The sequence below is a fragment of the Phyllopteryx taeniolatus genome, chromosome 3 (assembly GCF_024500385.1).
Source record: "Phyllopteryx taeniolatus isolate TA_2022b chromosome 3, UOR_Ptae_1.2, whole genome shotgun sequence".
Taxonomy (NCBI): domain Eukaryota; kingdom Metazoa; phylum Chordata; class Actinopteri; order Syngnathiformes; family Syngnathidae; genus Phyllopteryx; species Phyllopteryx taeniolatus.
This window is the reverse complement of record NC_084504.1, coordinates 9,255,872-9,278,240: the sequence shown is the minus strand read 5'-3', so window position 1 is coordinate 9,278,240 and position 22,369 is coordinate 9,255,872. Positions and strand designations below refer to the sequence as shown.

The window sequence follows — 22,369 nt, the reverse complement described above, 5'->3', positions numbered from 1 at the left end:
GCTCATATCAAGCACTGAGATGGAGGTGAAGAATTTGATATGCAGCCATCCATTTTCTTCCGCTTATATGAGGTTGGGTCGTGGTAGCAGCAGCTGAAGCAGGGAAGCGCAAACTTCCCTCTCCTAAATTACGTCGTCCAGCTCATCTGGGGGATCCCGAGGCATTCCCAGGCCGCCCAAGAGACAGTCTCTGCAGCGTGTCCTGGGTCATCCCTCGGGTCTCCTCCCATTGGGACGTGCCCAAAACACCTCACCAGGGAGGCGTCCAGGGGGCATCCTAACCAGGAACCCGAGCCATCTCATCTGGCTCCTCTTGACACGGAGGAGTAGCAGCTCAACTCCTGGATGACCGAGCTTCTCACACTATCTCTAAGGTAGAGCCCAGACACCCTGCGGAGGACATTCAGGGACATGGTTGAACACCTTCTCCAAGTCCACAAAACACATGTAGACTGGTTGGGTGAACTCGCATGCACACTCACAGACCCTGCTGAGAGTGTAAAACTGGTCCACTGCTACACGGCCAGGACAAAAACCACGCTGCTCCTCCTGAATCCGAGATTCGACTTTCCTCAACAGAACCGCCTCTGCAGAACCCCTGAATAGACCTTACAGGGAGGCTGAGGAGTATGATCCCCTATAGTTGGAACCCCCCCCCCCCCCCCCCCCCCGGTCCCCCTTCTTAAAAAGAGGGACCACCACCCCCGTCTGCCAATCCAGAGGCACTTTTCCTGATGTCCACGCAATGTTGCAGAGGCGTGTCAACCAGGACAGCCCCACAACATCCAGAGCCTTCAGTAACTCTGGGCAGATCTCATCCACCCCAGGGGCCCTACAACCGAGGAGCTTTTTAACCACCTCAGTGACCTCAACCCCAGAGATGGAAGAACCCGCCTCTGAGTCCCTACACTTTCGAAGTATTCGGCCTACTGACTCACAACATCCAGAGTTGAGGTCAGCAGCGCCCCATCCCCACCATACACAGTGTTGATTGCACTGCTTCCCCCTCCTATGACAGCGGATGGTGGACCAGAATTTCCTTGAAGCTGTCTGAAAGTTGTCGCCTCATCAAACTCCTCCCATGATTGAGTTTTTGCCTCAGTGACCATCAAAGCTGCGTTGCACTTGGACAGCCAGTACCCATCAGCTGACTCCGGAGTCCCACAGGCCAAAAAGGCCTGTTAGGACTCTTTCTTCAGCTTCCCTTACCACTGGTGTCCACCAACTGGTCCGGGGATTGCCGCCACGACAGGCTTCGACCACCTTACGGCCAGAGCTCCTGTCGGCCACCTCAACAATAGAGGCGTGAAACATGGTCCACAGAGACTCATTGTCCCCCTCCTCCTCCAGGCCGTGGGCGCAATTCTGTTGGTCTGTTGGAGGTGGGAGGTCCTTCTGACAGGATACTCTGACAGATGTTTCCAACAGACCCTTACAATACGTTTCGGTCTGTCAGGTCGGACCAACATTTTCCCCCACCACTGGAGCCAACTTACCACCGGCCGGGTCGTGATCAGTTGACAGCTCTGCCCCTCTCTTCACTCGAGTGTCCAAGACATGCGGCCGCAAGTCCGATGATACGACCACAAAGTCGGTCATCAAACTGCGGCCTACGGTGTCCTGGTGTTATGGACAATCCGTGACGAGTACAGTAGTCCAGTAACAGATCACCGTTCTGGTCAGGGGGGGCAATCCTCCCAATCACACCTTTCCAGGTCTCACTGTCATTGCCCACATGAGCATTGAAGTCCCCCAGCAGAACGAGGGAGTCCCCAGCAGGACTCCAAAAAGGACTCCAAAAAAGGTGGGTATGCTGAACTGCTGTTTGGTGCCTAGGCATAAACGAGAGTTAGGACCTGTCCCCGCACCCAAAGGCGGAGGGGGGCTACCTTTAGTCCACTGGGGTAAACCCCAAATGTACAGGCACTGAGCCAGGGGGCATCAAATATGCCCACACCTGCTCGGCCCTTTTCACCATGGGAAACTCCTGAGTGGAAGAGAGTCCAACCCCTCTCAAGAGGACAGGTACCAGAGCCCAAGCTGCATGTTGAGGTGAGCCCGACTATATCTAGTCAGAACTTCTTAATCTCTCACACCAGCTCGGGCTCTTTCTCTGCCAGAGAGGTGACATTCCACGTCCCTAGAGCCAGCTTCTGTAACTGGGGATCGGACCCCAAGGCCTTTGGCTGACACCCAGCTCACTACGTACGCGACCCCATGGGAATGGGGATCCACATTTTCTCTTCGGGCTGTGCCCGGCCAGGCCCCGTGATTGTAGGCCTGGCCACCAGGAGCTGGCCTTCGAGCCCCGCCTCCAGGCCTGGCTCCAGAAGGGGGGTCCCGGGCCTCTATGAGCCATACTTTGCCTGGTCCTTCACTTATGACCTTTTTGCCATTGGTGACTCTACGAGGGGCATAAAGAACCTCGCGGGTTCCAAAATGAACTACTTTATAGTTCTTTTTTTTTTTTTTCAATATGTTGCTGATGGGCTATTACCCTCAAAATAGTGCCTTTTGATTTTCCCATTGTTGCCACGCTTTCATTCGCTAGTAGCCAGCGGCAGCTTTCACCCTACAATCTCAAAAACATGAGGAAAAACATGTTGCTTGAATGGTCTTTTTCTAAATCAGGAATTAAAACCAAAACAGGACTGTAGTCCTCAATGTGCAAACAAAAACATGCAACGCAGTATGACAGGAATGATGGTGAAAGGACGTTAATATTCATTGAACTTGTTCAGGTAGAACACTGGAGAGGGTTCCGTGAGACAAACGCGCTGTTAAGGGAAGAGTGACACCAGCAGAAAAAGGAGACAATTCAATTTGATTGACAATACAAATACTGGAGGAAAAAAAGGTTAACGCAGGTGCCAGTATGTCTAATGGAACTGTTGCAAACAGTCCCTTCTGAGAGAACCTTTTCCAAAACAGGGCAGATCATTTCCAGACAGACAGAAGAAACTGGATCAGCTCCTCAAAGCTTGAGGCACTTGGTGTTTCTCAATGCCAGTCTTAACTTTAAACAAGTTATCTGGGTGTTATTTTTTTATTATATTATTATTATATTTTCTTGTTTGTAGTGATTCCGTTTTTTCCACTTTAAATTGGTTTTGTAGAGAAAAAGTTAAAAGCATAAAATAGTTAATGGTTTAATTGTAAATACTTACATTTGTTATTGTATTTTATATATATTTTTTGGAGCACTATTTCAGGGATCACCAACCTGGTCCCTGCAGGCACCGGGTAACCCCAAAAGAACAGGAGAAGCCAGCGGGTCTGTTCTAAAAATAGATCACCACTGATGGAACATTGGGATTTAGTGTTAAATGTTATACAGTATATTTAAACTTAACAGGGAACATGTTTATTAATGTATCAAGTAGTCTATATTTGGTATAAAAATACATAGATTGTGTTCAATGGGTAAAAAAAAGTCATTTCTATTTACCCAATTTTTTTTTTTAAATAATAGATTTAGAGCTGTAACTTACATACTGTGATACCGTGGTATTTTTGCTCAAGGTTATCATACTTTCAGAATCTGAGACTGGTCATGCTCAGCTGTATTATAATGTGAGTGAATCCTATCATAAATTGAGTCAATTACATGATACTGTATTTCCAGTGAAGCAGATCAAGTCACATTGAAGTCAATCTTGTTGTATCATATTTGAATTGTATTGCATCGTAATTAGAGTGAATCGCATAGGAATTGGAGTGACTTCAATTGTATCGTATTGCATTGCATTACACTTGGAGTTAATAGTGTCATATTGTATCATACAATTCATTATTTGAGTTAATCATATCTAATTCCAGTGAATCATATCTTATTTGGAGTAAATCGTATTGTAGTTGGAGTGAAGCATTTCGCAATAATGGATGATAGCACTACTGAGATAAAGGTGTGGAGATTTAAGGGAAGTCTCACCTTGCTTGGTGTTTTCAATAAATCCGTAGCTGGGGGGGCTGACGAGCCAGACCAGCAGGTTCTTCCCGGGTGTGTCCAGGTCAGATATGATAATGTGATTGGTTGACAGTTGCACACGACCGCCCTCCTGGACCTACACCAGTGAAAAAGGTTTAAAAAAAAACCCAAAAGTATATTTAACAGTGTTTAAAAAAAATAAAAGAATTTCAAAAGACAACAAAGAATTCCTGCAAAAGCTGTAACGCAGCCAAAAGGATCGCTAAAAAAAATAGTAGTAAAAAAGAGGTTTGAAATGTGCGCGGTAACCTTGATTCCACTGCGCACGGTGACAGCAGGTGGCTGTCTGGCATTGGCGGTGATGGTTATGGTGCACATCTGGTTGTCAAGGCGATTGTTGTCGCCGTCGTAGACGACAAAGTGGAAGATATCCGTGACGGGTTGGTTGCCCGTCTCCAACGACGTGATGTAGCTAAGATGACATTGAGATAAACATCGCTGACATTCTTATTAGAATCTTATTGTTTCAACATGCGGAATCATGGATGTAATTTGAGATAGAATTGCTTTAAATATCATTACAATTGCCCCAATAAGTAAATAAATAATTACGTGTGGTAAAGATGTGCTGTGACTTCTGCTCAAGTACCGGCTAAATTTGTCTCCTCCCCAACATACCATGCATGATCTTTGTCTCTCGGGTCAGGTTTATCACTATATATATCCATCCATCCATTTTCTGAGCCGCTTCTCCTCACTAGGGTCGCAGGCGTGCTGGAGCCTATCCCAGCTATATATATATATATATATATATATATATACACACACACACACATAATATACATACTTCCTTGACACCATTTACTATTTTCCTATTAACCTGTGATTTGGCGTCATCTTGTGGTCTTACAGAAAGAGACCAAAATGTGGGAAGAGGAATTTTCCAGCAAATATTTAGACATAAAAAACACAAATCGGTGAATTTGCGAATAGTAGCCTAATAAAAAAAAATAAAAAAAATGTGAGGGGTCTTTGTCATTGTTGATACAAGTTATCACATCATAATTGGAGTAAATCATATGGATGGTCATACTGAATGAATCGCATCATAATTGTAGAAACTCATTAAAAATCGTAAGGAGATTAAATGGTATCCCACTGTAATTTTGTTGAATGGTATTGTGATTGCAGTGAATAAGGAATTACAGTAATTGTAGTAAATTGTATCATAATTGGAGTGACTATTTTCATATCCTAACTGGACTGAATCATATGGTATAACATTGTAATTGTATTGAATTGTATCATGATTGGAGTGAATCATATCATCAGTGTTGGGAAAGTTCATTTTGTACTCGAACGAGTTCAGAGTTCAGTGGTCAAATCTCAAAATGAAGTACTTAATAATTTCAAAATTTTGAAGTAAGTTCACCGTTCGAGGGAATTTCCCACTGGGTAGTATAAACAAAAAGGACTCTGGCTGTTCCATTTTAATGGCATTTGTTCCAAATGTTCTCTTCCTGTAATGGTCATGTTCTGAACTTTCTCCCTTTCTCGGTCTTCGGTCTGTGGGCAGTTAGTGATTACTGCCTGAAATGTTCTGCTCACAGGTATGTTTTGTGCAGTAAAGAAAAATCGCGATTAGCAATGTAGCATGCTTACGACAACGCAAGCATTTTGTTTGCCTCTTGTATGCAACGTAGAGGGGTTTAAATATGGTTCACAACTAAAGAGAGACTTTTAAATGTACAGCGGACTATGGATACTGTCGTTGGACTGCTGTGGATACCAAGTCATCTCGCTTGTCTGGTTTGAGCTTAGACTAAGATGCTTTGGTTCGAGGCCTGCACGGAGTGGTCGCTTCTCCTGCCACCAGCAGTATCTATCGACTGAACTGGGGATGTGTGAGTACCACTCTAAAACAGTTAAACATGCATTTTATTTTGTGCTTTGATTGCAATTGAAACATTTTGTTTTGTTTTTTAGGTCAAAAGTGACCTAGGCAACATCAGACAAAATAACACTGAACTAAAATTTAAGGAGCGATACCTAAATTAACTGTGTGAATACCAAAACCTATACATTGTTTAAATTGTTTTGTATTATTTTGTTCTACTAAAATGTAAGTTATTGCATTTGATTGCGTCTTTCATAATTGAAAAGGTTACTTTAACAATAATAATAATGCATACCACTCATATAGCGCTTCTCAAGGCACACAGATGCTTTACAATAGCAAATAAACAAATATGGTTTATAAGCAAATTATGAACAAGAGGTTTGTCCACAACAAGCAATAGCAGACAAAAAATGTCAATTCAAAATAAAATAAAATAAACAAAGGCTTTCCTTTTATTTGATAATTTTTTTGGACTCAGAGGGGCCAGTTCTGATGGTGAAGAGTCCTAACCCTTTCCCCCTGGGAAAATCATTTAATTTTGACCATTACCGCAACCATATGATTGACACACGTTTAAATATGATTGCCTAAGTGTATCACTACCATATAAAAGCATTGTTTATGATTATTCACACTATTTTGCATATTAATTACGAGCAAAACAAACCAATTTATCCATTTAAAATCATAGTCGCAAACAGAATATGGATAAATCATTACTACGGCAATTATTGCACTTTATTTTAATGATAGCTTAATGATAGCTCCTCTTTAAAGGAGTCTGGGCTTTTTAACTATGCACATTCAGTATCTTCATATATGAAATGATCTGCCCTTTTTTTGGAGAAGATTCTCTCATTTTCTCAGACTGCCACCTATGGTACCTTTTAAAAAAAATTTGTATTGTCAATAAAATTGACCTGTCTCCTTTTTCTGCTGGTGTCACTAGTTTCTTTATCGGCCTGTTCGTCCCACGTAACCCTCTCTGCCTCCGTGTGTGGGTGTGTGCGCGTGCGCACTGCCGCCCCTTCCCCACTCTGCTCAGCTGTGAAAGAGAAAAAAAGGCAGCTCGGCTCTCCTCATGAAGATGAAAGAGGCTGATTCTTTAGCGTGTGACAGTCTCCTCTTTGCAAGCAGCCCATCATATTGTGGAACTAACCAGGTGAGAGACCAGTTCAGACGGAACATCTCTTTTGCAATGGTGACCAGTCCAAGATGGCAGCTTGTTAAACCCCAAGTCAATCACATACAAGAATATTATTCATATTATTTATTCACATTATTTTCACCTCCCCTCTGAAAAAGATACAAATTCTAGGTTACATTAATGGTGGAAAAAGTTTGAAAATGATTTATTTTGGTCTAAATTCTTTTAAATCACAAAAATCTGGCATTTGAACAGGGGTGTGTAGACTTTTTATACCCACTGCAGCCTTGTTCCTGTTTTTGTACTTTCTCTTCTGGTGAGCCTATTGTGCTGTTTAACAAGTGGAAACCAAATGGAATAAGACCATTTCCTGGAGCTGAATTTGCCTTCATTTGTTATTTTATAAATATTTTCCTTATTATGTTTTAGATTGTAGGTTAATTGAAGAGTCTAAATTGCCCGTAGGTGTGAATGTGAGTGCAAATTGTTTGTTTCTATGTGCCCTGCGATTGGCTGGTGACCAGTTCAGGGTGTACCCCGCCTCTCGCCCGAAGATAGCTGGGATAGGCTCCAGTGCGCCCGCGACCCTAGTGAGGTTAAGCGGAATGGAAGATGAATGAATGAAATTAAGTGATATTGTTCAGCAATACAATACGACCCTCACTAGGGTCGCAGGCGTGCTGGAGCCTATCCCAGCTGTCATCGGGCAGGAGGCGGGGTACACCCTGAACTGGTTGCCAGCCAATCGCAGGGCACATCGGAACAAACAACCATTCGCACTCACAGTCATTCCTACGGGCAATTTAGAGTCTCCAATTCATGCATGTTTTTGGGATGTGGGAGGAAACTGGAGTACCCGGAGAAAACCCACGCAGGCACGGGGAGAACATGCAAACTCCACACAGGCGGGGCCGGGGATTGAACCCAGGTCCTCAGAACTGTGAGGCTGACGCTCTAACCAGTCGGCCACCGTGCCGCCTCTCTCTCAATATATTCTGTTTAAATATGTGTGTATTGTTTTAAAAGTGTGTTTGAAGACCCTAAAATAATTTCAAGTTAAAAAAACAAAAAAACCCTAAAAAAAACCCTCGTATTTCTAATGGTACTTCTTTATAGCGAATTTTCACTTATCGCGAAGGGGGTTTACAGTATCTGAATTTTCACGTGGATTATTATTTAGTTATTTTGATTTCATTTGACATTCATGCTCTGATTTAAAAACAAATATTGTGAGGACTACTTATTATTTTTTTCTTAAATCATATTATTCTCAAGTAACAGTACTCTTACTTGAGTTCAATATTTGGCTACTCTACCCATCTCTGATCGTAATTGGAGTGAATCGTATCATACTGTCTCGTATTTGGATTAAGTAGTATTGTAAATGGAGTGACTCATATCAAATTGTATCATGCCACAACTGGAATGAATCATATTGTACTGTAATTGGAGTGATTCGGTTCATAACTAGAGTAAATCGGCTCGTATCACATCTTATCTCGTCACAACCATAGTTAATCGTATCATGTTACTTGTTGTAGTTGTTGTAAATTTAATCATACTGTAGTTGGAGTGAATCCTATTGTAACTGCATGGTAAATGGAGCAAATCCTATTTGGTATTCATATCGTACTTCAAGGTAATTTTTGTGAATTGCATTGCATTGGAAGCATGTTGATATGTATGGTGATTGTGTTTGTCAGTATATGTAGATGTGTATGACTACTTAACTGACTTGCTGGAACAGAAAAGGATAAACTTTTCAAACTGATTGATGAATTCACTGATTCACAGTTGTGTTTTAAAAATGTACTCCTGTAATCTGATTAATTGTGGATTAACGACACAGCACTTTAATCCCCGCAAAGCAACAAGAGCATTTAATCCATACTGGTTCAATTTTCTCTAATCCAATGTTAATCCTCATAAAACAATTACCTACTCTTGTTTATATTAGCCACGCATCCAAACGGATGCAATTGTTGTTGATGTTGTCTCACGAGGACCTCCTGCAGGTTGCCTCAGACTGCTGACGTGTATGTAAACAGTCAGTGATCAGAAGCGGGAGATGACTTTTTATTGTTTTATTTCATAACGAGCGATGGTCTCACGAGAAGATGAAGAAGCGTCAGATGAAAGAAAACAAACACAATCTGTGGGCTTTTGTTTCGCTGATGCATAAACTGTCTGAACTCGCAAAGCTTTTATTTTGATGAAGTTCACCTAACTTTTTATATCCCGACAGATCAACAACTTTTTTTTTGGTAAAAACACACATGATTAACTTTAACTTGTGTGGCGTGAATCATATCTTACTGTAATTAAACTGCATTGTATCATTGTAATTAAAGTGAATTGTATACTAATTGGAATGAATAATTTTGTATAATCGAAGCAAAATGTATTGCATTGTAATTGAGTGAGTCATATCAAATTGCGTTGTAATTGGAATGAATTGGATCATATCGTAATTGGAGTGTACTGTATTGTGTTGCACAGTCACACAACTGAGTGACTTATATTGCATTGTATAGTACCTGGAGTGAATCATATTCATATTTTACTTGCCGTGAATCGGAACAAATCATACATGGAGTGAATTGTATTGTAATTGGAGTGAACCATTTCATATTGTAATTGGAGTGAATCATACAGCGAGAATGAATGATATCATATCATTATTGGAGTTGATCGTATCACTTCATAATTGGAGTGGATCATATCGTATCATAATTGGAGTGGCTCATATCCCAGTTGGAATGAATTGTATCATATCATTATTGTAGTAAATCATATTGTTTTGTAATTGGAGTGTGAATAGTAATTGGAGTGAATCAAATCATATCATTTATGAATCATATTGGATCATAATTTAAGCTAATTGCGGCGTAACATAATAGAAGTGAATCATACTGTAATTGGAGTGAATTATATTGTGGTGGGAATGACTCACATCATATTGTTATTAAAGTGAATCATATAGTTTCATACCCAGGTTCAAATCCGGCCTTGCCTGTGTGGACTTTGCCATGATGGTGCCGTTTCTTTTTCTTTTATCCCAAACGTATACATGTAAATCTTTTGGTTTCTTTAATTTCATTGGATGACATACCTTTAATGTCCAATTAGGTAGTGGTGAGCGTAGTTGGACCTGGAATATTCTCGAAAGACCAGTCCAATGATCGTCCATTTTGAACTGTGGCTCAAAGCAGGGAAGCAAGCTATCGCCGAAGAACCACGTTTTAACAAATATATAACTATATGTAAATATATAAATAAAAAAAGTGGCGCGGTGGACAACTGTTTAGCACATCTGCCTTATAGTTCTGAGGACCTGGGTTCAAATCCAGCCACGCCTGTGTGGAGTTTGCATGTTCTCCCCGTGCCTATGTGGGTTTTCTCCAGGTATTCCTCCCACATCCCAAAAACATGCATGGTAGGTTAATTGAAGACTCTAAATTGCCCATAGGTGTGAATGTGAGTGAAAATGATTGTTTATATGTGCCTTGCGATTGGCTGGCAACCAGGAGTGAATAATATTGTATTGTAATTGAAGCGAAATGCAACATTAGATAATTGAGTGTATTTTATTGTAATTGGAGTTTATCATATCACATAGTGGGAATAAATCACATCATATTATTATAGTGAATCGTATAATTTCACAATTGGAGAGTGAATCGTAATTGGAATTCCTCAAATCATATCATAAATGGAGTATTGTATTGTAGTTGGAGTGAATTGTAATGTCTCTGGAGTGTATGGAATCATAATTTGCGTGATTCGCATTGTATCATAATTGGAGTGAATTGCAGTGTAATGTAGTTGGAGTGTATAGAATTGTAATTGGGGTCACTAGTATCGTAACACAATTGCAGAGTAACGAATCGTAATTGCTGTGTATCGTATTGTATTGCATCACTATTGAAATTAATTGTATCATATCATATTGCATGGTAATTGGAGTGAATTTTATCTTCCACTATCATTTATTGCATCTTGATATCATGGTATTATACGTGGTTATCGCTGCCTATTTGAAGCCCACCTGATGGTGCCGCGGTTGATGTCGTCCATAGAGAAAGTGGAATATTCCCTCAGTTGCTGTGGCTCCCTTTGGTCCTGAGTTCTAGTCAAGATCCCATACATTGGCACCGACACCAGCTGGATGTGGATCTGCTCATCCGGCGACGAGTCGTCCTACAAAAAATAAAATGTGAAGAAATCACAGAAAAGACAACCAACAGTTTTCATTTTATTTTATTTATTATTTATTTGGACTGGTCATATTATTATTCATATTTTGATGTAAAATATTCTAAAATATTATTTTTTTAATTCTAAGTATGTATTTGATTTATAATATATATATATAGATATTTATTTTATTTAAAAAAAAACGTGTATATATAACTTCAGTTTGTTGAAAAATATTTCTTTATTTAAAACAACTATTTAATGTATATATATATATATATATATATATATATATATATATATATATATATATATATATTATTATTTTTTTTTTATTCTTCAAAAGCAATTTAAGCTGGTTCTGATCCAGATTGCTTGTTTGGCAGCAGTGTAAACAGAACATGTAAAATCACAATGATCATCTTGCACTTGCATCTCATCAGATCAGGTTGTTATTTGTTGCCTTTGTGAAATAATTAATTACATTTTGGCTGATTCATTAGACAGAATCTTCTTCTTTTCCTTTCGGCTTGTCCCGTTAGGGGTCGCCACAGCGCGTCATCCTTTTCCTTTTCTCCTGCATCCTCCTCTCGAACACCAACTGCCATCATGTCTTCCCTCACGACATCCATCAACCTTCTCTTTGGTCTTCCTCTAGCTCTCTTGCCTGGCAGCTCCATCCTCATCATCCTTCTACCAATATACTCACTCTCTCTCCTCTGGACGTGTCCAAACCATTGAAGTCTGCTCTCTCTAACTTTGTCTCCAAAACATCGAACCTTGGCTGTCCCTCTGATGAGCTCATTTCTAATTTTATCCAACCTGGTCACTCCAAGAGCGAACCTCAACATCTTGATTTCCGCCACCTCCAGCTCTGCTTCCTGTTGTCTCTTCAGTGCCACGGTCGCTAATCCATACATCATGGCTGGCCTCACCACTGTTTTATAAACTTTGCCCTTCATCCTAGCAGAGACTCTTCTGTCACATAACACACCTGACACCTTCCTCCACCCGTTCCAACCTGCTTGGACCCGTTTCTTCACTTCCTGACCACACTCACCATTGCTCTGGACGGTTGACCCCAAGTATTTAAAGTCCTCTACCCTTGCTATCTCTTCTCCCTGTAGCCTCATTCTTCCCCCACCATTATTAGACAGAATATGGGATGTTAATATATTCTCAGCATTAGTATTCATGTAATGACTCACCGTGTAGGCCAGATGCGAACGTCTGACAACCGTGCTGCTCCTCTTGCCCACCTCCAGGGAAAGTGCGGCGTCGGGGTCCCGCTGGGGCCCGTCTCCACCGGGTCCGCCGCCCAGCACCGCCACCTGCACGGCGACGGTCGCCATGGAGATGCCATCGCTGACCGAGATGGTGAAGGCGTCGTCGTGGCGGGAAAGGCCGGCATGGCGGTAGAGCAGTAAGTTGTGGGTGACGTCGGAGAAGGTGAAGCTGTCGGCTGATGGAGGGGACGAAGGGGGTGAGCACTTCCTGCTCGCAGTGGTGGGAAGTAACCAGGTACAAATACCTCTTCATACTCAAGTTGATTTGTCAGGCATAGTAAGTAATTGATGCCCACCCTAAAAGGTTTGTAATTGTCCTATATGTGCCAAATGAGGGCATCAAAGCATTACTTTTGTCTAAATTAAGCAGCTCAACTCATTTCAACATAGTTCCTTGGCCTAAATATGCAGAAGATGCTGGCAAAGCACTATTTTTGTCGAAATTAAGCTCCTCAACTCACTTCAACATAGTTGCTTGCCACTAGGCCTGTCATGATAAAAAAATATTTTAAGATGAAATATTTTCCCAGCGGCACGGTGGACGACTGGTTGGACAGTCTGCCTCACAGTTCTGAGGACCAGGGTTAAATCCCCGGCCCCGCCTGTGTGGAGTTTGCATGTTCTCCCCGTGCCTGCGTGGGTTTTCTCCGGGCACTCCGGTTTCCTCCCACATCCCAATAACATGCATGGTAGGTTAAGTGAAGACACTAAATTGCCCGTATGTGTGAATGTGAGTGCGAATGGTGGTTTGTTTCTATGTGCCCTGCGATTGGCTGGCAACCAGCTCAGGGTGTACCACGCCTCCTGCCCGATGATAGCTGGGATAGGCTCCAGTACGCCCGCGACCCTAGTGAGGAGAAGCGGCTCAGAAAGTGGATGGATGCCATCCATCCATCCATTTTCTACCGCTTATCCGAGGTCGGGTCGCGGGGGCAGTAGCTTTAGCAAGGACGCCCATACTTCCCAGATATTTTCACACATAATAAATTGTTAAGTTTCTGTTGTGTGACTCTACGCGCTGCACTAGGAGCAAGGCTGTGGAGTATTGGACAGATCCAACACCGGCAAGAGTGTACCGGTCCATTTGTGAGCCCTCTACCAGCTAATGACATAGCCGTCCAACTCTGTCAGCTCACTGTGTGATCCACACGCTGGCACACCACAACAATGACAATTTATCAAGTAAAGAAAAATTATTGTCTCCATATTTTTTTGTCGAAGGACAAGTGAATATAGTAATTATCGTGACACGCCTACTTGCCACCAAGATGATGGTAAAGGACTACTTTTGGCTAAATGAAGCTCCGCAAATCAGTTAAACATAGTTCTATGGCACCAAGATGTAACAAGATGGTGGAAAAGCACTTCTTTTGTCTAAATCAAGCTCTTCAACTTCAACATTGTCCCTTGCCACCAAGAAGCCACAAGATAGAGGCAAAGCACTAGTATTGTCTAAATCACCTAAACTCACTTCAACATAGTTCCTTGGCACCAAGATGCATAGTAATGCAGAAATTTCACCCCAAAAGCCCAATATCTTGAACTTTTTTTAAGTAGTGTGAGTACACAATGTGTGTATACTTTTTGTTGTTAACATCTACACGGGCGAAGCGAGGTCTCACTGTTAGTCATCCTGACTCGGGCGCCGCCCTGGCTTTTCAGCAGCTCCCCATGGACCGGAGCCTCCACCAGCTCGAATTCCAGCTCATCTGGGGATGTGTCGGCATCGCTCACCGCCAGCTGCTGGCCGCCTGCAACAGTGGCAAATTTTAAGCCGCGGACGGAACACACTTGGAACTTCTCAACACTATTGTGGCAATATGTTCCATATTGCAGTAATAAATACTGGGAAACACCAAGAGTTTGAAAAAGCGCCAATGTAAAGAATAAAGAATGTATTCTCAACTGTCAAAGTGCTTACTAAATACATAATAAACTGTAGTTGAACAACACCATGCTGACATTTAAAAAAAAAAATCATTTTCGAAGTTATAAATTCAAGAAAGAAAAGCAAACAAACAAACCCAAATAGATAAGATTAATTTGCACATTTCATTTCAAAATCAGTATATTAGAAAAAGAAAATGTTCTTAAAAATAAAAAAGTGTTTATTATTATTATTATTATTAAGTTTTCATTAAGTTTTAATAACATTTTTAAGTTATTGTTCTATTTGATATTTCATTTTTTAAGATTTATTTTTATTTCAATCTGATTCTTTATTTAATTGTAATCAATGTTTAATTCCTTTATTATTATTTTCAATTATTTATTAAACTTCATTAATTTTTTTCAATGTAATTTATTTTCAACGTATTTCTCAAGTCCATTTTAAATTATTTTTGTATTTAATTCATAATTTAATTTCAATTTACTGTTTAATTAAATAATTTATTCATTTTTTGTTTAAAATTAAACATTTTATATTTTTTATTAAATATTTTATATTTATAACATATTTTACGTTAATGGAAAGTATTTCCTTTATCAAATCTTTTATTGTTATTGTTGTTTTATTTAATACTATTTTTTTAAAGTTCTTATTAATAGTTTTATCTAATTGAATTATTTATTTCTTGTTTACATTTGTTTTAAAGTATTTGTAATTTAAAATCAAACGATTTAATGTTTATTTTAATTCTTAGTTTTATTTTAATTTAATCTTGAATTTAAAAGATTTCTTTTTTTTTTAAAGTTATGAATCAACGACAAACTGCCTTTAGTATCCTTTCTGTCCAAGAGGCTTTCTCTTATTTTAAATGTTGAACTTTATACATTTTAAAACACAATTAATAATTTACTACTAAAAACTGCTGTTTTTGTCTATGCAGTGTCGTGTTCCTTACCCACGGGGGCCTGCCCGCCCATGCTGACTTCCACAAGGGGGTCTAAAACCTGGAACATTGGAGGCTGCTGGTGGTTGGACAGCAGAAGGATGGCAAAGTCTAACTCGGGAGTTGTGTGCTCGCCATCGGACACTTGACACGGACATGGGTACACACATAGCAATAGCACAACAGCAAAAAATTAATTAACCTTCATCACATACAAAACGTTTGGTCAAGCTGTGCCCTTGTGGATCTGATTTAATAAAGCTTTGTGTTTTATGGAGCGTTATCAAAGTTTCCTGACATTCTCCGCCCACTTGCAATGACAAAAATGACAATTATTCACAGTTTAGGGTCATCCATCTGTCTACTATACGTGGTTTGAATTTGAATACAATCAGACATTACATTTTACACAACATTGGAAAACCCCAGACCTTTCTAGGCCACGTTTGCTTTGAAAAACCCCTGGAAATGGCCAAAATGACCCTAAAATGGCCACTTCAAAATAAAATGTCAGACTTCCTGTGTTCCTTCTGGCATGACTTCTTAAAACTTTTTTTGTAAGTCTGCTCATGATAGACAGGTCTACTTAATTTCATGTGGCGAATTAAAATTGGCACCAGGGGCTGAATTTTCAAACTTTTCTAAGGAATCTCTAGGAATGGCCAAAATGAGCCTAAAATGGCTGCTTTCAACCAAAATGTCAACTTCCTGTGTCTTTTCTGGCATAGCTTCTTCAGACTATTTTGTTAGTCTCCTCATGATAGACATTTCAACCATATTTCACGTTGCGAAGTGAAATTGGCTTCTGGGGTTGGATTTTCAAACAATTTGAAGGACCACTTGAAATGGCCAAAATGACCCGAAAAAGGCAGCATCAAACCTAAACTACAGACTTTCTGTGTCTTTTCGGGCATGGCATCTTGAGGCTTTTTGTGGGTCTACTTCAGACCTTTCGACAGAATATGTTATTCAGAGTATCTGGCCTTGGGGGCTGAATTTTCAAACAATTCTACTTTAAATAGCCAAAATGTGCCACAAATGGCCGCTTAAAACCAGCCGCCTTCCTGTGTATTTTCAGGCATTGGCTGGGAACTGGCTTTGGGGGCTGAATTTTCAAACAGTTCAAAAGATCCCTGGAAGTAGCAGTAGGATTCAACTAAAATTGCTGCTTTAAACCAAAATAGCCCTACTTGTGTCTTTTCAGGCATTGGTTCATAAGACTTCTTTGTGGGTTTACCCACGATTGACACACCTTCAATTTTAAATGGCCAAAATGAGCTTAAAATGGCTGCTTCAAACCAAAATGACTGCCTTCCTGTGTCTTTTCAGGCATGGCTTCTTGAGACTTTTTAGTGGGTCTACTCACGACCGACAGGCCTACCAAATGTCATGTTGCTAAGTTAAACTGGATTTTCAAAAAATTCCACGGGCAAGTCCTGAAAATGGCAGTTTAAAACCTCAGTTCAGTTTTTTTCCCCTTCTCTCCATCAGAAAAGAAGCCTTGAGTGAAGGAAGAAACACCAGATGAGAAAATGCAAAGTGGCAAAATCTGAAATTCACAGTGGGAAAAAGACAGGAGAGCAAGCTGAGGTGATGGACAAGAGGAAGCAGAACACAAGTGGTAGAAGCTCAGAAACCCCTGAAGATGAAAACGCCACAAAGGAAGAAAGGCCGTTTGAAGGTAGACAGGAGGTGGTGCTCTTTATGATTTAAGAAGAAAAAGTATTTACCTGTAAAGAAGACACTCAAAGACTCAGGCAGACCTGCAGGAAATCAAAGACAACACAAAAAAATCAGTCAACACAAAAACTGACATAAAACTGCTGTAAAAAAATTCTATGTTAATATTTGTAATATCCATCCATCCATCCATCCATTTTCAACACCGCTTATCCTGGTTAGGGTCGCGGGACACTGGAGCCTATCCCAGCTGACTTCGGGCGAAAGGCGGACTACACCCTGAACTGGTCGCCAGTCAGTCGCAGGGCACATATAGACACGGACAACCATTCGCACTCACTTTCACACCGTCACTGAGCGGGAACTGAACCCACGCTGCCTGCACCAAAGTCAGGCGAGTGTACCACTACACCATCAGTGACTTATTTGTAATATGTTAAAACTAATTTAGCTTGAAATATATTGTACATGTCAAATGTTAATTTAATAGTTTTTTTTGTGTGTATGATGAATAAATTGGACTAATAAATAATGCAGTTGAACAAGGTAGGGCGAGGAGTTAGCATCTTTTCCCTGTCCTCTCGTGGGTTTTCTCCGGGTACTCCAGTTTCCTCCCACATTCCAAAAACATCCATAGTAGGTTAATTGAAGACTCTAAATTGGCCGTAGGTGTTAAAATGAGGGTGAATGGTTGTTTGTCTATTACTGCCCTGCGATTGGCTGACGACCAATTTAGACTGTACCCCACCTCTCGCCCAAAGTCAGCTGACAGAGGCTCCAGCATACCCGCGACCCTAGTGAGGATAAGTGGTTCAGAAAATGGATGGATGGATAAACAAAGGTATGCCAATGAAAGTACTTTTTAAAATAGTTTCATAAATATTTTTTTAATGAATTTTATGGCACCTTTTACATTTCACATTTTTTTTTAAAGAAAATTTGTTTTTTTACATTTTATTCCTCACATCTAAAAAAAAAATCAAATGTTAATTAAAATGGTTAAGTAAAGTATTTTTAAACAAACCAAAACATTGTTGTATGCAGGTATAATGTTTTTTTAAATAGTTTTTAAATAAAACAGGATTTTGACTTTAGTGGATCTTTTTATTGTTCAATTTTCACATAACCTCAAACAAATCCATGTTAATGAAAATAGAAAAACGATGCTAAAAACGATTCAAATATGTTGAACAATAAAAAAAAAAAAACATTAAAATTAAACTATAAAATAATATTGTACAATAAAGAAAATATAGTATGGACTAAGATAAAATATCAATTCAATAACGTCACACGCTTATCATTTCATTAGTGAGGTACCCCAAACATTTACTCATTCCAAACAGTCAAAACAGCTTGAAAATGTAAAACAGCACAAACTATTACCAGGACCTCTATGGGGTTAACTTAACAAATAACAAAAAACATGTGTTTTGAAAAAAACAAAACAAAAAATTAACTTTTCTTAAAAAGAAGAAAAAGAAAAATATATGTATGAATAATTTTCCATGCAAAGTTTTGTCCACAAACTCTCATGAAGATATTTTGGAAAGGTATCAACTTTTGAAAAGTTTCTCACTGAGACATTATTAACATTTGGCTTGAAATATCCTCCACCTTGGTAGCTTAGTATTAGCATTTCAGACCCAGTCGTTGTCAGAGCAAGAGGCAGATATTAGGGAGGTGAGCAAAAAGCTGATTAAAACACAGAATCTTTGAAGGCAAATACTCCACAAAATAATTGCGGGGATGGAAATGTATATTAATGATGGTATTTAACACCCACACAATGGAATGAAATTTTACAAGAGCTAAATTAAAAAACTAACTAAATAATAATGTCAGTTTTTTTAATTGCAGGGTCTCAAATTCATCACTGTCACAATAGATTTTTTTTTTTTTAAAACCTACCCGCACACTGAACTGCATCATACTGATACCCATTTTTAATATAATAAAATAGCACAATAATGCATGTGTGTATGGTTCCTACCAATGAAGGAGTACTGGTAGAGCTCCTGCAGGTGCGAGGGGGCCTGAGGGGGTCTGTAGACGATCTTGCCATTGTCTACGTCCGCCTGCGTGAAATTTTTGACCGCCATGTACGGCCTGTCGCGGTGCTCGATGGCGCCTGGTGACCAGCGGGAACAAAGTGAGACCATACAGTATGTAAAGATATGTAAGGGAAGTAAGGGTGTGTGTGTGTGTTTGTGAGACCTTGGCCAGCCGGTAGTGGTTTGGTGATGTTGTAGACGAGACGATCACTGGGGGTCTCAGAGTCCACGAATGAAAGAGCTGAGGGTGTTATCGCTGTCACACGATCCTCGAGAGCCTGTTTCCACAAACACACAAAGGGGTAAAATTCAGAGTCTCCCACCTGTTTATTACACAAGGTTACAATTGAAATAAGTGAAAAATGTCTCAATAAGCCAGGCCTTAGAAGACAGAGTCAGTCTTCTAAGGCCTGGCTTATTGAGACATTTTTGTGGCTCGACTCATGACAGACATGCTTTCCAAGTTTCATATTGGTGAGTAAAACTGACTTTGGGGCTGAATTTTTAAAAACTCTGTAGAACAAGTTTGTGTTTGAAGGGCTCCTGGAAATACACACAAAATGACCACTTTAAACCAAATTTGCAAACTTCCTGTGTCTTTTCGGGCATTGCTTCTGAATACTTTTTTTGTGGGTCAACTAAGGCTACCAAATTACATGTTAAGTGAAACAGGCTTTGGGGGCTAGATTTTCAAAAACTTTCTCTGAGTTTGTCATTGATGGTACCCTAGAAATTACCATTAAATCACCACTTCAAACCAAATTGGCAGACTACATGCCATTTTGGCCACGAGACATTTTTTGTGACTGTACTCATGATAGACATGCTTACCAAATTTTATCTTGCTAAGTGGAACAGGCTTTGGGGGTTGAATTTTCAAAACATGCTCTGCCCACACATAATGAAAGGCAGAATTTTCTGAATTTCGCATCGTCTGTCGGTCTCGTATAGAGTGGGTGTGGAAAGTATTCAGACCCCCTTAAATGTTTCACTCTTGGTTATATTTGAGCCATTTGCTAAACTCATTTAAGTAATTTTTTGCCTCATTAATATACACACAGCACCCCATATTGACAGAAAAAACTGAATTGTTGAAATTTTTGCAGATTTATTAAAAAGGAAAAACTGAAATCTCACACAATCATAAGTATTCACACCCTTTGCTATGACACTCATATTTAACTCAGGTGCTGTCCATTTCTTCTGATCATCCTTGAGATGGTTCTACACCTTCACTGGAGTCCAGCTGTGTTTGATTATACTGATTGGACTTGATTAGGAAAGCCACACACCTGTCTATATATAAGACCTTACAGCTCATAGTTCATGTCAGAGCAAATCAGAATCACGAGGTCCAAGGAACTGCCTGAAGAGCTCAGAGACATAATTGTGGCAAGGCACATATCTGGCCAAGGTTACAAAAACATTTCTGCTGCACTTAAGGTTCCTAAGAGCACAGTGGCCTCCATAATCCTGACATGGAAGACGTTTGGGATGACCAGACCCCTTCCTAGAGCTGGACGTCCGGCCAAACTGAGCAATTGGGGGAGAAGAGCCTTGGTGAGAGGTAAAGAAGAATCCAAAGATCACTGTGGCTGAGTTCCAGAGATGCAGTCGGGAGATGGGAGAAAGTTCTAGAAAGTTAACCATCACTGCAGCCCTCCACCAGTCGGGGCTTTAAGGCAGAGTGGCTCGACGGAAGCCTCTCAAGTGTAAGACACATGAAAGCCCGCATGGAGTTTGCTAAAAAACACCTGATGGACTCCAAGATGATGAGAAATAAGATTCTCTGGTCTGATGAGACCAAGATAGAAATTGTTGGCCTTAATTCTAAGTGGCATGTGTGTAGAAAACCAGGCACTGCTCATCACCTGTCCAATACAGTCCCAACAGTGAAGCATGGTGGTGGCAGCATCATGCTGTGGGGGTGTTTTTCAGCTGCAGGGACAGGACAACTGGTTGCAATCGAAGGAAAGATGAATGCGGCCAAGTACAGGGATATCCTGGACGAAAACCATCTCCAGAGTGCTCAGGACCTCAGACTGGGCCGAAGGTTCACCTTCCAACAAGACAATGACCCTAAGCAAACAGCTAAAATAATGAAGGAGTGGCTTCAGAACAACTCCATGACTGTTCTTGCATGGCACAGCCAGAGCCCTGACTTGAACTCAATTGAGCATCTCTGGAGAGACCTGAAAATGGCTGTCCACCAATGTTCACCATCCAACCTGACAGAACTGGAGAGGATCTGCAAGGAGGAATGGCAGATGGTCCCCAAATCCAAGTGTGAAAAACTTGTTGCATCATTCCCAAAAAGACTCAAGCTCAAAAGGGTGCTTCTACTAAATACTGAGCAAAGGGTCTGAATACTTATGGCTGTGTGATATGTCAGTTTTTCTTTTTTAATAAATCTGCAAAAAATTCAACAATTCCATTTTTTTTTTTGTCAATATGGGGTGCTGTGTGTACGTTAATGAGGAAAAAAATGAACTCAAATGATTTTAGCAAATGGCTTCAATATAACAAAGAGTGAAACATTTAAGGGGGTCTGAATACTTTCCATACACACTGTATATAGTTCAAATTTGGCAGGGAGATAAAATATCTAGGGCAAGTTCTTTGAAGCCTTCATGCAAATGTCCAAAATGACTAAAATGAGAACTTCAAAGCAAAATGGCAGACATTCTGTGTCTTTTCAGGGCTGGGTTTTAGAGAGTTTTTTGTGTGGATCTACTCATATAAGACATGCCTATCAAATTTTATGTGGCTAAGCTAAATTGGCTTCAGGAGCTGAATTAAAAGAGAAAAATCCAGGAGGTACTGATGAGACAATTTGCTGGTCACTTTTGAGAGCCCTGTCAAATGTAAATTTTCCACCTGGTGAGTTTCTAAATGTGGGAAAGCCTTCAAACTGCGTGACTCATTCAGTCCTAGAGCCTTTTAAATGACATTTGACGAGAAATTAAGTGTCGTGTTTCGCCTCACCGTGACTTGGAGATCACATTCTGGGTCGAGCTGAGGGAATCCGGGGATTTGCGGTAAGACTCCGATGGTGAACGTCTGTGCTTCACTTTGCGTGACGGCAGCTGCCTCTGCAGACACCTGAAGAGATAAAAACATACTTTACTAAATGAAATCTCTTCCACAAATACCTTACACACAGTTTCTCCTCAAAGTACTCAAAACAACCCTTTAATGACCACTTCAAACTTACAAACTCAACAAAAGTGGCTGACTCCCTGTGTCTTTTCAGCCTCTTGAGACTTTTTTGTCACATATAGTCATACGATAAACATGCCTATTGCTCACTGAAACTGGCTTCGGGGGCTGCATTTTTCAAAAT

At 40.3% G+C, this 22,369-nt stretch overlaps 1 protein-coding gene across 4 annotated transcripts in view; it reads right to left on the bottom strand.

Moving 5' to 3' along the window:
* fras1 (Fraser extracellular matrix complex subunit 1) overlaps positions 1-22,369 on the bottom strand; it is a 242,070-nt gene that overhangs the window by 56,744 nt on the left and 162,957 nt on the right. For all 4 annotated transcript variants that reach the window (XM_061766875.1, XM_061766873.1, XM_061766872.1 and 1 more), the window contains 10 exons: positions 22,012-22,128; positions 19,190-19,304; positions 18,966-19,103; positions 17,023-17,055; positions 15,305-15,436; positions 14,081-14,209; positions 12,381-12,634; positions 11,024-11,175; positions 4,238-4,400; positions 3,932-4,064 (listed from right to left, as the gene is read on the bottom strand). In XM_061766875.1, the coding sequence (XP_061622859.1) occupies positions 3,932-4,064; positions 4,238-4,400; positions 11,024-11,175; positions 12,381-12,634; positions 14,081-14,209; positions 15,305-15,436; positions 17,023-17,055; positions 18,966-19,103; positions 19,190-19,304; positions 22,012-22,128 (1,366 nt within the window). The remainder of the gene's footprint in view (positions 1-3,931; positions 4,065-4,237; positions 4,401-11,023; positions 11,176-12,380; positions 12,635-14,080; positions 14,210-15,304; positions 15,437-17,022; positions 17,056-18,965; positions 19,104-19,189; positions 19,305-22,011; positions 22,129-22,369) is intronic.